General features: G+C 47.3%; 1 protein-coding gene across 2 annotated transcripts; it reads right to left on the reverse strand.

Annotated features, from left to right (window-relative positions):
• Positions 1-1,821: 1,821 nt before the first annotated feature.
• On the reverse strand, positions 1,822-14,804 carry MAPK13 (mitogen-activated protein kinase 13). Of its 2 annotated transcripts, XM_084301755.1 has the most exons (12): positions 14,063-14,804; positions 9,997-10,126; positions 9,569-9,627; positions 8,345-8,453; positions 7,152-7,181; positions 6,662-6,709; positions 5,573-5,687; positions 5,132-5,203; positions 4,522-4,601; positions 3,979-4,057; positions 2,487-2,663; positions 1,822-2,121 (listed from the first exon to the last, which is right to left on the reverse strand). In XM_084301755.1, exons 1-12 carry the CDS (start codon positions 14,179-14,181, stop codon positions 2,042-2,044), a joined length of 1,098 nt encoding a protein of 365 aa, XP_084157881.1. In that variant the 5' UTR covers positions 14,182-14,804; the 3' UTR covers positions 1,822-2,041. The 2 variants fall into 2 exon arrangements, with proteins under 2 accessions (XP_084157881.1, XP_084157880.1); XM_084301754.1 differs by lacking the exon at positions 14,063-14,804 and having other exon boundaries at positions 9,997-10,538.
• Positions 14,805-15,478: the final 674 nt, after the last annotated feature.

The raw sequence follows: 15,478 nt of genomic DNA on the forward strand, positions 1-15,478 counted from the left end.
CCAGTTGCCTGGTCTCACAAATACTGAAGGATCACAACATCACCTCACATACAAGTGGTCGAGAGAGAGCATTATAATAAGCTGTGCAAGCAAACGAGGGACATATTTCAAAAGGACTAAAGAGAGTTAGTGTCTACAAGATTGTAGAGTTAGAAAGAGGGCTGCCGCAGAGAGGCAGGAATTTAAGGAACTACAATACCAGACTTTGAAACTAGCTTGGAGTCACCTTACTCTCCAGAAACCAACTCATCCACATCTGCTTTCCCTGAGATATCCCACACCAGCAATAAATTACACTTGATTTCTTTATAAAAAAGCATTTAGCATTCAGCATTTAGAGAGCAGGCACCAAGGCAAGAACCTACAGAGCTGTAGTAAGCCTGAAGTCACTTTCAGATCCCATTTGCTTATTTTGTTCTGGGAATTGTTTTTCATATTTCTCCTCTTCTAATGATAATAACGTTCCTATCAAACACCTGTGTATTTGGTGGATTGGGAAATATTGACACATACGCATCAAAAATTTCCAGGTGAGCGTCTCAGAGGCGGCAATTTCTTGAAGCCACCAAGAATTTCTCACTAAAGCGAATGAATTAAAGTTTGCATATATAAATAAGAAAGAAAGCCTCACCAAAGGAAGTACAGTAAAGGGAATTTGTGAAGCTCTTATTTACAAGGATGCTATTTAGCCTGCAGCAGTTTTTGCACAATAGCAGAAAAAGATTTTCTGAGATTCAATTTATAAGGATGCTGACTGAAGGATCTAATCTGATACTCCAAAACTAAGGTATCTGAAATTATTTTTGTGCTCACTGATTTGTGTTTTCCTTTCTGCTAATGCTACATTGTTCAAGCAATGCATTCTTATGCTTTTTTCTCCTGTATATACATTTTTTGATCCTTACTCAGGGATCTGAGCCTAGGACTAACAAGACTTCAGACATTTCCCAAATGATCAGCTTGAATGTCTCTTCATGGTAAGGGGTCAACAGCTCTTTTAGAAGACTGGAGCAAAAGATCCCAGGTTGACCTGATCCCTCAGAGCAGAGGGAATGAGAACATTGAGGGGTCACATCACTGGACCGTGTAACCAAATACCCGACCTGCTGAGTGATAAAGGCAGCCTGCGGCGGGCAGGGTAGCTCCAGGGAAAGGGTGCTCAGTGAGAGATAACCCTGCTAAGACAGAACCGTTGGGGAAACCAGGCTGAGCATAAAGGCAGAGGCCCGTGTGGGGGCAGCAGGACTGCTTGGTGATACCCAGCTCCTTGGGATACCGGGTCTGTGAACGTGGCAAAGTGGCCTTGAATTCCCCGGTTGTGTTTGCAGATAGCACTAAGGAGGAGACAGCACGGATCAAAACCGTGATAATGAGAGAAGCAGAGCAAAAAGGAGGAGCTAACAGCTGTCCAAGGGAGGCAGCACCCTAGCTGGGAGTTTTGCAGATAGAAGGATGGCAAGGTCAGAAGTTTGAGAGCTGCTCTGAAGGGAGACTGAGTCCACAAACAACTGGGTTCCCATGGTGTCCTGGGAGCCTACAGCATCTCAGCAACCTCACTGTGCCAGAATCTGTTTGACTGCTCAGGGAAAGGGAACAGGTTCAAAGTTAGACTGGATAAAGTCTTGTTATGCTGAATTTCCCAATTTACTATTTTGCTTTGGACTCACTTCCCAGGCAAATTTACTGTTTTCTTAAAGTGCTAAAACTTGTCCTTGGAAGGAATAATGAGAAAGGAGCAACGTAAGCCCTGCTTTCTCAGCTGGAGGAATATGGGGGAGAAAAGAAACACAAAAAAAAGAAACACAAGGTAAAATCACCCACAAAGCTTCAATGAACGTATATTTATCTTTAGTGTTGAAAACTGGGGGTGCTTCCCCCTTCAGTAGTACAAAGTCCAATGCCCACAGTGTGGTGTCATCTTCGTGTTTACACACACAGAAGTCCCACAGGCCAAACGATGGCTATGAGCGAGGTAGCGTGGAATAAATCCGACCTGTCACCCAGCACAAGAAGTGAAACCCAGTCACAGCTGCACCAGTTGCTACAACGACATCCCACTCCGCTTCTTCGAGTCCTTCCGTGCAATGGGACTGAAGGACAAGATCTCCTTGTAAATATGCTCTTGAAAAACAGAACAAAATAATTGATTATCAGTAGCATGTCTGATTGTGGAGGACACAAATGAAACTTTGACCATTACATGTGCAGAGAGGAAGCGTTCATCTGAAAAGCTACAGCAGGTACAAGCTGAGGGAGGGAGTCAGACAAAGCAGAGAGGCAAAAGAGGAGTGAAGAGAGAGGCAGAAGGGATCTTTGCTGAATACATAAAAGCAGGAGCAAGGAAAGGAAGATGCACGCCATCATCGAGGCATTAATGGGCAGTCGCAGCTAAGCCAGCCTTACTCAGCGTGCTCACAGGAAACAGAGCAAGAGGCAGGAAAGTCCCATGCTAGACAGGGGCATGACTTCAAAGAAAAACTTCTTACTTTTCCACTCCTCTATCGAAAGCTTTTCATGTTCCAGAGAATCATCATAGGACTGTTGTGCTTCTGTCTCCTCCTCGATGTCTCGGAACTGTTCGAAATACGGGTGGGCCAATGCCTCTGTGGCCGTAAGGCGCTTTTCCACGTCCAGCTGCAACATCTTGTCAAGCAGGTCCACTGCTGTAGGAGGAGACAGGAACATGGCTAAGTGCACACAATGGAGCACGGGCATCCTGAGCATGAACCATGAAAGTGATAGGACTAGTGTTTCCAGTAATACATTTCCAGACCTGAAAATGAAACAGATTCCTCAACCTGGCCTCGCATGGAGCTCCCTGTCAGTGGTGATGCAAAATCTGCCAAACAGCAGCCTCGGGTAACTTACTAACAGAAGTGTAGGGGCAAATTGTATGGAAGTAACAAATTAGTCTTGGATAGGCCTTGCTGCATGGATGGAGCTGCAAGATCGTAAACAGCAAGCCACTAATTTCAAGATATTTTTCAGTCACTTGCTTTCACTCTGACACCTGCAACTCAATATAACTTTAGCATGAGTAATCTATATAGAAATCTATACATCCCTGGTAAACAGGAAGGTAGGAGACTCAGATACTGACTGCCTGTTAGCCCCACTCTGACTTGGTTTTAATAGCTTGACGCTTTCTTCTTCACACCTTTTAGAAGAGTTTTACTCTCATTTGTTATCTTCTTGGGGAAAGAGCTACTTGTAGATCAATTTTTACAGTGAAAACTTCATGTTCCAGCTACCTGTCAAGTACCAAAAGGTACAGGTGTTCAACAGGCAGCTGTGATCTGAACTGTGCAATTCCCCCAGAAAGAAATTCTACTTGAGTGGACTTTGGGGCTCTCTCAGCACTTTATCAAAACGTGCAGTGCCTTGGATGTGGGGCTAGGGAGAAGAAAAAAAAAAAAAAAAAAAAAAAAAAAGGAGCCTCATTCAACCTCATTCAAATATTCCTAATCATAATATCATCTGCTTTGCTACAAGCAATGAGCTCTTAAAGCCAGTATCAGCCAAAATTCATCCCAACTCTTGTACCAAGTGTAGCTGAAGGTGTAGTTGAATACAATTACACACAACTGGTCTAATCCTATAATTTGCATCCTGCAACCTAGACATCAAGTTTGTTAAGACAGCACACTCTTCTGGCTTGTTAATACAAGAGTCTGAAGTTCACCTCTTCCTTACAAGTTGTATGCTACAGACAGTGTCCTTTTAAAATTAAAAACCAAACCCGAACAAGTAGGTGGCCAGTAACAGACCACTGACGCTGCAGTGCCAATAAAAATTTGTTTTGCTTTTAATTCATACATATTTGCCCTGGGGAGGGCAGCCTCCTGTGGGCACACAACCTGCAAGGGAGGAAGTAGTAAGAAGTTCTGAGAAAGAGGAGCAACTAAACTGCAGCTACGGCAGTCGGTCCAGCTCATTTCCAGCTGTGAAAACTTGTGAGAAATGCTCAAGATTACTTACCTTGGGGATTGGCTTTGGGGAAAAGCACAGATAAATCCTTCTTAGGCAATTTGGGAAGGGACTTGATATAACTCTTAGCCTGAAAGGGAAAGGAAAGCACAGCACATGCATTTACTGCAACTGGACACGTGTGAGTAAATGGGTGGTAAAATAGAGCTCCTGGGTCTCATTACTTAGAAGAAGAGAACAGCAAATTATCTCAGACGTCATTTCAGTGACCAGTTTGTAAGGAACAAAATTTTATCAACTGAGATACAGAAGTATTCATGCTTTAAGAGCAGCCAAGCTGGAGAATAGAGGAGGGATGCAGTTTGCTGGTGTGTTAGGCACCTCACTTAACAGCCCTAATGCCCAGCCCTTACAACCCGTACCAATTCTTAATGCAAAGCACTAAAGTCAAATACATCAGATGCATCGCTAAGAAACATCACTGCTGTCAGGAGGAGAGATTGCTGTCTCTCCTGTTCACGTGCCTGCTATAAAAGCAGCTCCTCTCCCCACCTCTGGCAGCAAGAGATGAACAGCCACACTGAACGTGCTTACCGCTTTGTCCTCCAGTTTCTCCACGAAGTCTTCTCCTGGATGCCCCGTTACTTTCAGGATCTGAGTCAGTTGATCCAGGTCTGGCAGGCTGTGTTAAAGATTATCTGACCTCTAGGAGCAAGCCCTGGACTCCACCCAGCAGCTCAGTCTGCAGACTGCATGCAGGAGCATCCCAGGACCAGCGACAGCTTTGAGCAGGTTGTGACACAAACCCAGCAAAGCCACACAAGCAAAGACTCATTACACTGGCAAAAAGAGCTCTTTTCCTGGGATGCAGTTTTCATCAACAAGGAGTTCTGGCACAATTCTGCCAAAGCCTATGCCCACAGGTTTGAGGGATATGCAAGGGCTGTGGGAATCAGCAGTTTAGGCTGCTGATGTACAGTGTATGTGGCCAGCACAGCGGTGTATTTCTAAGGGTGGCTCTGCCCTCTCCCCTCCTATCTCATCTCTGTTTTCCCCACCAAAAAGACCCCACTGGTCCCCTGTGATTACCTCTTAGTAAACCAGGCCACCACCGATTTCCCTCAGTAGCCTCATTCATAAAAGCCCTTTCACACATGCCAAGAATCATTGCCCCAAAGGGAAAAGGTTCAGTTTGGAAGGATACAATCTTTTCCTTTAAACAGCGTTTTCCCAGTCAGCATTTCTGCCATGATGCAACCGATAGACCAGATATCCACTGTTTGAGGAGAAAGAGAGAGAAAAAAGAAAAAAGAGAATGGCAGCTTTTAGGAAGAAAGGATTACAGGAGCTGTTGCCTGCTTTTTCAGTTCTCAACAGTCACTGATTTCAATTTCACTCCCATTTTCCACCCTCCCCTGCCTTTTCTATGCTGCTAAAATCTTGGCTTTCATCATTTCCCACAGGCAATAGCTTTGGGAGTTGTGCAGCTGGGACTGTATGGCTGGAGCACAGCAGTGCTCCAGGGGACACTGATGATAAAGAGCAAAAACATTCTGGTGGATTATGTGAGATTTGACATGGGCATGACAGAGGGATCTTGGGATTTGTCACAAGACAGTCACACAGCTGAAGCAATGCAACTCACCTGTCTGGTTGTAATGCATCCAGTTCAGGATGACTTCTGGAGCTCTGTACCAGCGTGTAACCACATAGCCGGTCATCTCAGCATCAGCGTGTCTTGCCAAACCAAAGTCCAAGATCTGCAGTTCACCAAAGCAAGAGAAAGAAGGAAGGGCAGGAAAGAAAAAAAAAAAAAAAAAAAAAAAAAGGGAATCCTACAGGCAACTGAGGATCTGCTTCTAAGAATAAATGAAGCAGATCCAATCAGATAATAATGAAGTTCTAACTACACCAAAACCACTCGTGGGATGGTTCAAAGAACTAACAGGTTTGTCTTAATTCCACTGTAAATTGCAAGCCAGCTGCAAAACCAGTTGTCCTGGGGAGACCCTGCGGAAAGGATCTCTGTCGTGTGCTACCGGGAAGGTCACTTCCTTTCTTGTAGCTTACGTCAATTTAAGAATCTCATAGAGTTTAGGCTTCTAGAACCTGAGGCCAAGGCATGCTCGCAGGCCATTACGACTCACCGTTTCCTATAAAAACACCCTGCAGCTGACAGGAGATGACCTCTCCCTCAGTACTGGAGATGAACATGGCTTGACCCAACCTTTACAGGCAACGGAGCCACTCCCTGTAATATACATTACAGAAAACACATGCTAGACCATCACACCAGTGAGCTGTAAGCAGTCCCTTCAGAGCACTACTGAAAATAATTTTGTCTAGAATCACAGCCACCACGTTTCAGGTCCTAGTCCATGGGAACCAAGGGGTAAGTGTGGTTGTATCCAGCTGTCCTTCAGGGATCGTTCACCTAACACAAGTGTTGCTCAGAAGTATTGAATTTACTTAGGAAGTCATTATGAACTTCAATGCAGCTGGAATTACAGTGACAGGATGTTCATTCCAAGTCTTGGGCCCTGATTCAGCAAGTTGCATAAGCAGGTGAGTATTTCCCACTGACTGCAACCACTGTGTAATGAGGTACCCTGAATCAAGCCTCAGGACGCAAGAGGAAACATGATGACGCCCAAATGCCAGGACTCCTGCTCGCAGAGCAGTTCCCCAGCAATCTGATATGCTACACGCTACAACGCGCTGCTTTTTCACCTACCTTTAGCTGGCAGTCTTCGTTCACAGCCAGGTTGCCTGGCTTCAGGTCCTAAAACAGACAAGAGCAGAATAATGCCGATGTTTTGATTTGCAACTCATCAACACGAGCCTTAGTCAAACCTCGGTTCACTTTGGATAGCTTCCCATAACATCCCGAGTCCAATATCAATACAGCAAAGACAACATGCCTACTGTACAGGTTTATATTAAAGAGACTTTTTTCTGCTTTTTCCTGAAGCAGTTTTCATTCAAAAGCCATAAAATGCTTCACAGCTCATTAGAAAATACAGCATTTCCTCAAAATGCTGCACAGCTAAGAGCAAATACGAACAAGCACTGGGCACAGGAGGGAAAAAGAGGGAGGACGCTAGAGAGAACTTAGAGCAGATGAGGCTATTAATGCAACGATGTGCAGGAATTTGTTAGCTTTATGACCAAGCTGAGTTTCTCCTAAACAGACAAAATCAGAATAACAGTGCACATGAACTTACCCTGTGGATGATTCCAGCAGAATGAATATACTGCAATAAAAAGAGGAGCCACAATGTGATCAACTGCAGATAAGACTTTTCTCCCACAGAGAAATGAGAGCTACAAACAAGGACTTGTTGAGAGCACAACCCTGGAACCTGCTGCAAGCCCCTGGCCCTCAGTGCATGACCCAAAATAAAACCCACAATCACAGGAGGAACAATGGCTGGTAGGAGAAGGCCACCTGGCAGCGATCTGAAACCCACAGTGAATTTCCGACAGTATTTGCAGTTATATTGCTACTATAAAGAAGAGGCACAGAGAAGAAGAGGAGATATGGAGCAATAGTTCCTTACAGCAAGTAAACTAATAGCTTGAACTATCAAAACAAAAACATCAAGATTACAGATAGGAACATGTTCGGTAGATAACAAGAAAACTTCTGTTTTGAGTAATAATCCATGTGAAAAAATATTAAAATCAATCATTAAAACAAAACTGGAAATCACATTAGAGTTGCAAAAACTGACTTTGTGACTTTTATCATACCAGTTAAGCCTTTTGTATATCGTTTCCCCCCTTTACTTAAGGTAACACTGATCTGGGGAAAGGTGTTATTAGGGTGAATTCATTAGTGCCTTTAAACTGCTCTGACTTTAGGTGAAGGGTATTACAGAGGGTAGTACTATTAAGATACTATCCCTACGTTTCAGGGTTTGCAGTGACTACTTTCTGTTCTCTCAGAGGCCCTTAAAAACAAGCACATTCCTCATTGTGTTGAACACAAAATCATTCCCTCCCTCTTCTCCACTGAGGGCCTATGTGGGAAATTCAGCAGAATCCCGTTTGCTCCCAGCCCCTTTCTTTCTGTGCAGAGCTTTGCTAAGGGTTTTGGCAAGTCAGTGACGCAGCCGCTGTCACGGAGAAACCATCACAAGCTTTAACTGCTGCAGTTTCAATACCTGATTGACTAGTGTGAAAGAACAGTAATTTTGATTGATGTGTGCTGGAACAAGAGTAGTTCAGTAGCAATTACCTGTTGTCAGTGCAAGCAATAAAACCCCCAAGTCTTCCAAGACAGTGCTGGAAGGGGGGGGTTATTATGGTCAGCCCAGAGTTGACACAGAGCAAGATCTACTCGTAGAGGAGCTGCAGTGAGTCACTGAATCTGCTGATGCCCCAGCCTTGTTGTCATTTCTCCAGACCCACCTACCTTCAACCCTTTCAGCATTTGGTAGACCAGGTACTGGATCTTTTCATCACTGAATTCATGTCCCATGATCTTTTGTAAATCTGTCCGCATGTATGGCATCACCAGGTAGCTAAAAGGCAGTAAGACAAGGCCCTAAGTCTAGAAGAAAAAACACAGGGAACCAGGCTAGCCTTGTTCTCACTTGTCTGTTTCCTGTGGCTGCATCTGACAGGAGCAGTTGGGACTATGGTCCTAGCTAACTAGCATAGCCTGTAGTGATGCTAGGATTTCCACCTGCTCTGAAAATTGCTCTCCTTCCCTCAAATCAGATACCTGACATCAAATAAAAACAAGGATCTTGCAAAACCTGAACAATCCTGAATTAGTTTACTTTAGACTTTAGCTGTTCAGTTCCAGATGGCCTTACACCATCTGGTAGCTGAAACATCTTGTTCAGCTTTAAAGAGTCTTGTAAAACTGCTGCGTTGGCTACCAAATATATCTTTATAACATTCTTCGGCCGTGCCTTGGAAGACAACATCAAGGTTCCCTCAGCCTTTGGCCTGCCTGCTGAGGCTGCTAATTGGTTTCCAGTCCTCCAGCAGGAATTGCTCTGAGAAATGTCAGACAAATTTTATGCAGGCTGCTAAATATCCAGCCATCGACTGCAAATCCAAACCCAGATGCACGCTGCTAGTGCCCAAGGATGGGGAAGTGAAAACAACTTAAGGACTCATCCAACCTGACCATCAACACTGAGGGAAGTGGAACAACAACAAAAAAACTACTACGCAAACAAAAAACACATCCAGAATCAAAGTGAAAAAAAAATAAAAATCTGGAAATTCTCAGTTTAATTATCCCAGGGACTGATGAGCAATACTTCTCCCATCCTGACTCCAGCCTCTTAGTTAGCAGTCATGCAGCCAGAGCATTAGCACGGATCATGCCACATGTGATATGCCGTGGAATGTAACGCCTCAGTTACCTGTGTCAGTCTGTCTGTGGGGCATTCCCAGCTGTGAACATGGCATGTGATCTATTTATGTAGGGTTTTCGCCATAAGAACTGACCTGTGCTTTTGGTTCTCCTTGTTACTTGGGGATTACTTGGCCTTAGTCTGTCCCTTTTCAAATTGGTCTGTTGAACTGCACCTCAACACGATACGCTACTCTGCTGCTAAGCCTGCAGGTGTCTAGGGCAGTGATCGTGTCTAGACAGAGCCAACACAAACTGCACACTTACAAGTCCTGGAATCCGTGGTAGGAAGGAGCAGAGGTGAAGACATCAAGCAGCCCAATGACCTGATGGAGAAGAGAAGTCCAAATGTAAGCCTGGAAAGCATTTGCTGTGCACGTGGGATGCAGGTAGCAGCTCTGCACCGGCACATGCACGTCTGTGAGCATTGAGAGCTCTACGTGAGGAATCTGAGGATTCTTTGCTATGCTATGCAGCTACTTCTCTTCTTACTAATACTCAGGAGCACCCATTACACATCTGCTCAAGCCTGGTGCCAACTGGGCACACTAGGCAAGCAGCAGTTAAGCCCTGAGACTGCCGGCACATGCCAACTTTTGAGACGTCTCAATCAAAACTAAGGTGCTGCCACCACAGAAGGCTTGCTCCCAAGTGGCAAGAAAGCTTCCCCTGCAGGAAGAAAAACAGCTACTTACGTTCTCATGTTGCATATGCTTCAGCAGCATGAGCTCTCTGTACGCTCTCTTGGCGAAGATCTCCGACTGGAAGGGGCGGCATAGCTTCTTGATGGCCACTTTTTCTCCTGTCTTCTTGTCTATGGCTGAACTGCAGCAGATGAATAAAAAACAGTTCTGACTATGCAAACGTGTCTTAACAAACGTGTGTTTTAACAAGTTCCCTTCTAGCAAAGAGCTAATTCTGGACCTCAGAGAAAAACAGCAAAAAAAAAAAAGGCCCCTTGATCTTTCCATGCTGGCAGAGGAACTCAGTGGAGCTCTCTGCACAGATTTTTCCACCATATGACTTGGGTTTGCAGACCACAGTCCATGCTTTTTGGAGGACTAGACAGGATACCAAGCAAAGCATTAGCGGCCAGTCTTTACTCCCATTAACATTTCCTCTAACCTGCAGCAATGAGCTGGAGCTAACAGAGCAGTGAGGAGAAGGAAACGCAAATAGTTAAAGGTCAGGATCGCTTCTAGTTCTGCCTTCTCCTTTACTAAGTCATGGAGATAAGGGAATAAAGCAATTTCCTCTTTGCCATCTGCTTGGAAGTTACTGTTAAAGGTACGTCAGCTTTCCTCACTGTTTTCTGGAGCAAAAGCAGGCTGTCACATGCTAAAAATGCAGGCTACTAGAATTAATTCCCCAGCACTAAAGATCTCTGATGCTCTACATATGCTTCCGTATAAAAGCAGGTCTGGCTGAAAATGAGATTCTGCTCGTGAGCTCATGGAAACACGGTGCAAGAGCCATAGCAGGAGAGATGACGTTATTCTCTGATCACATTTACTGTCTGCAGCAGGGTTGGGTGATCCTGTGACACACGCTCTTCTTTTGGAGGCTCTGTAATCAGATTGCAAAGCAGGATCCGGATTTCACCAGATAAGGAGGGAGGAACATCCTCAGGCTGTCTTCAGGATTCTTGGTGGTGTTTTCCAGGGACACAGAGGTGTCAGCACACCTCATTACACCTTGGTGCCTCAGCCCCTCCTCAAGCCCTCCAAGAGACAACCGGATGAAGAAAGGGCTTTCTGTGCCAAACCTCACTGTGGGCTTTCCGGAGCAGTTTTATAATTCCTTCTTCCATGGGGACACTGAAGGGCCATAAATCGGCATGCTCAGTTCCACAGCTTTTAGTGGCACAGCCCACACGAATGCTGGCACCTTCCAGCTTTGCACACACCTCTCTCCTGTTTTTTTTTTTTTCTTTTTTTTTCTTTTTTCCCTGAAGAGATGCTCAAGTCACCCCCACCATGGTCCCAGACAGCCAGGCTCCATCCACGGCTCCTTCCAGGCACTGTGAGGACCTGAGCCTAGAAAGGGCCGGTACCATAAGCAGAGATGACACTACCATGACCTCCAGGGCCATCACTCAGAGGCAAGGCTTTCCGAGTGGCATAATCCAGAAAACACCACATAATAACGCAGTCAAATGGTGCATTCTGCTGGGTTTAGGGCAGACATGCAATAGGAGAGGTGGAAATACCCTGCTCTGCCTGGTTTCCCCTTCAGTTTAATGCCAAGGAAGGGTTATTATTCCTTGGTGCAAACCTTGGCAGTCTGTTGAACAGCTTTCTCCGATTGTCAGCCTCAAGTAATCAGTTGTGGTGTGGCCTCCAGCGGTTCAGCTTATCAACAGCTCTCATCTAGCAGAGACAACATCTCTGGTACCATAAGGCAATCTTCCTGCTCATGGCCACTAAGGTCCCTTCCAGCTGCTCTCAGTTATTGGCGATGAGAGCAGACACATCCTCTGAGAGCTTCACTATGACTGTGATTTTGTCAGTCTATTCAGCTGGAAAAAGCAAAGGAAGTGCTGGAACAGCTACACCAGGCAGCTTCAGCGCTGAAGATCACATAGGATATCTTGAGAGGGATGGGGAGATTGTCTCATTGTCATTAGGACATCAGCAGGCGTTGGCAGAAATGGCAGCACAGTGTAAAAATTTTCCAAGGAGCAAGCAAATTAAGAGGAAAGGACTGAGACCTCACAGTCAGACACCTTCTGCAGATCCAAGGCGCTTTTCCTAACCTCAGAGCAGACGTTCTGACCTGCTGTCCCCACATCTGCCCTACAGAGCACGTATCCAACCCCACCACTCAACGCAGGAGAGCGCAAGTGCGCTAGCTTCAGCCTGCCTCGTGTAAGCAGTGTTACTTTCACCCTCGCCATCAGGCAGAGCTAAGAGTTAATTCAGCTGACACGGCCGGGGTGAGCCCACAGCGTGCTTCCCAGCATCGGTTTAATGAGTAGCTGGAAGTGCAGGATGACGCCAAGGCCAACCTGGGGGCGAGGTCCCGCACAGGCCTGCAGGTGACGGTGACACCGCCGCATCCCTGGGACCCGGGGCGCAGCACGCCGTGCCCACGGCCACCGACGGGCAGAGCCAGGTCCCCACCTTGGCTGGGAAGAGCAGCGTTGGGGATGGCAAAAAACTCCTCCCACAATTACAAAATCGCTATGGATTTCAGCAGAATTAATGAGGGAAGAAACAAGCATTTGCTGGTTTTCCTGAATTAGCTCAAGGACGTGCAGAAGCTGGCTGCTCCAAAAATGCTGTGCTAGAAAAGCTTCCCAGCAATTCCCAGCAGAGGACAGCAAATCCTAACTCCACATGCTTCTTTGTACATGAATCAACACCAGTCCCTCTCTGTCAAGCAGTGTCCATGCAATAATAATTTCCCACTCTCCTTTTTGTCTTTTTTAACACATCCATCCCTCCCTGAGATTCTTCACAGCAGCTGAGGTCCACACAGGGTCCAGTAAAAGATTTGTCTTACTGCTGTTTTTCTCTCCTTTCTTTTTTTTTTTTTTTTTCCTAGTGGTCAAGGATTTGGAGGGATTTGTCTTCCTTTTTTCCCCTATGACTCACCCATTTTTATTTTCTTGTAGTCTTCCTGCTCTACTTTATTATAAAGACCAGAAAACACAGTGCAAATATAAAAAACTTCAAGTCCAGTCTTGCTGCTGGAGTTTGCTGGACTCATTTAAGTGTCTCAGAAGCCCACCTTGCACACGAACAGCAAAGTGGGGAAGGAAACATCTGGTGCCTCTTTGCGTGCTGTGAAATAGGCAGCCAGGGGACAAAGCCAGAACTTAGGCCCCAGGGTTTTGGGATTCCTCCCAGGAGAGGCACTTTGCCCAACACCCAGGAGAGGGGACACACCTCCCGTTTTTTTTTTTTTTTTTTTTTTTTTTAAACTCATCATGTTATGCAACAAAGGCTGCATTCAGATGCTATCAATGGGCTGCTTCAAGTTCAACCTTTCTAAAAGTCATCAGTCTCCTCCAATTCACCAGCACAAAGCAAGATCCGACTTCTGCTTGCTTTCACTATCGGCACCTTTGCCCATGTAATTAACAGTCGCTCAATAGCTCGCACTGCTCTCTTGTAGGATGAGGACTGTTATCGGCCAGGAAGGAAATCCCAGGCTGTTACTGATCCTGTTTTACAACGCTTTCTGTTTTATGAGCTCAAACTGGAAGCAGAACTGGGGGCTGTATCACCCAGCTGCTTTTCCCTGGGCAGATCAAAATCAGCTGCCTTGAACCGCCACAGCCACCCCTGTCCCCGGAGGCTTGGTGCTTTGTTCCAGCACCCAACTCTTTTACCCTTTACAAACTGCTTTCAGAGACCTATTTTTTTTTGTTGTTGTTGTTTTTCCCTTTCTGCTGGACAGAAATCCTCCCTTAATCCAAGCTCAAGACCGAGGCGAGCCGAGGAGCTCCCTGACCCGAGGTCATACCCAGCCTGGCAGCCCTGCCTACCTGCTCCAGCTGCTGGGCGAGCGTCCCGTCCCGCTCCCCCCACCTCTGAATGGATGCTGCAGAGGTGAGCTCGGGTTCAGACCTCTCCCTGCTGCCCACCTGGGGCAACCGCAGGAGGAAACAGGTCCATTTTCGTCCGGACAAACCACCTCCATCACGCATGCAAATGCCCTTCGTAATGGAGGGGTGCCCCTCGGCACCTCCTCGCTCCCCCCCCCAGAGGGATGCTCCGAGCACCTCCTGCGCGCCCCTCGCTGCTCCCCACTCACCAGACGGAGCCGTAGGCCCCGGACCCCACCGGGTGGAGGGACGTGTATCTCCTGGGCAGCTCCCAGACGGTTTTGTTGAGTTCCTGTCTGTAAAAGCCTCGTCTCCTTGCGATGTTCATCGCCCGGCGGGTGCGGGACTGCCACCCCCCCAGAGTACTGGAATACAGCGAGGCTTCTGGGGTGAGACAGGGACACCAAGGCCTTCGGTGCCGGTAAAAAAGGACTCTAGCGAGTTTCCTTCTCCGTGTTCAGCTGATGTGAGCGTGAAGGGACATGTCTTTCGGCCCTCCTCCCTCCGCCTCCACATCGGCTGCGATGAGGCATCAGGTTTCCAGACACGCCTCGGCCTTGTGCAGGTATTTCTGGACGCTCCTATCGGCGCGGGGAGCCGCGAGCCCCACGGCAGACACACCTCTGGCCAGGGCGCAGAGCCTCGCGCTCACCCGGTCTCGCCTCTCGTGCCTGGGCCTGGCGCAGCAGCCATCCGCCGGCACGCGCCGCCAAATGCCGTGGTGGGGCTCAGAGGGGGTCTCGTGAGATCACGGCTCCGATGAGTAAGGGCTTGCCAAGCCGGGGAATCCGGGGTCACGTTTGATGCGGAGGACAAGCCACAGCGCCTCGTCAGACGAGAGGGATGTTCTCTCCAGATGGACGGGGACAGCGCCAGGCTCGCGAAGAACAACCACAGGGTGCTAAATCCACCGGAGAGTGAGGAGGTGATGGTGATTTTCTCCAAGCTCTCGGCTTGGTTTCCCAGCAGATGAAGGCTGGCTGAGCTCCACCTCCATCCAGGTGACCGCAGCAAGGAGGTACAGGAACCATTCTGAGACCTGCAGGTGCCTGAGGCTCGGCTGGGTCTGGTTTCCTTCCCTGCAGCAGGTCTGACCCCATCCCACGTGCCCCCGGACAGCACAAAACCCAACTTTGCTCCTTCCTGCAGTGACAGCAGTAAACGCAGGCAGCCTACACCAGGTCGTCCCCTCCTGGTAAGCAGGGAGTGCCTCCACGCTCTGCTTGGACTTTAGATGCCCAAGTGGGGCTGTAAAGGTGCATCCTGCACACAGAGGAAGTGACTAAGGGGTGCCCTAACGAGCCAGCCCAGCCGCTCACCGTGCTGGACCCTGCCAGCCCTCAGCTCTGCCCACATCTACCAGCTCACTGCCTGCCATCCGTAAAGGTGGCCCTGCTTTGAGTGCATCTGTGCAGCGGGACTACGATCTGCTAATAGGAATCACAGAAAACGCACCATAAAAGTTTTAGGGAGGATTCATTTTACCTGGTTACAGGTAACAGCAGCTACAGCAACTGCTCTAACACCTTAGAGCTGGCCCTTATGTTCTTCAGATACCCATGGTAAGGTCTGCAGCTTTATTAAACAAACCAGGGGCAGGGTGTTGGTAGTGTTTTAGCTTTGCT

The sequence above is a fragment of the Netta rufina genome (assembly GCF_964035555.1).
Source record: "Netta rufina genome assembly, chromosome: 26".
In the NCBI taxonomy this organism is placed as follows: Eukaryota; Metazoa; Chordata; class Aves; order Anseriformes; family Anatidae; genus Netta; species Netta rufina.

Bases quoted from the DNA above. Each gene is read 5' to 3' on its own strand.
- MAPK13 (XM_084301754.1), bottom strand. From the start codon at position 10,320: ATGGTGGAAAAATCTGTGCAGAGAGCTCCACTGAGTTCCTCTGCCAGC. The intron at 7,182-8,344 runs GTAGGTGGGTCT...TTTTTATTGCAG, and splicing joins AAATGCTGAAAGGGTTGAAG to TATATTCATTCTGCTGGAAT. The intron at 5,204-5,572 runs GTGAGTTGCATT...CTCCTCAAACAG, and splicing joins GATGCATTACAACCAGACAG to TGGATATCTGGTCTATCGGT.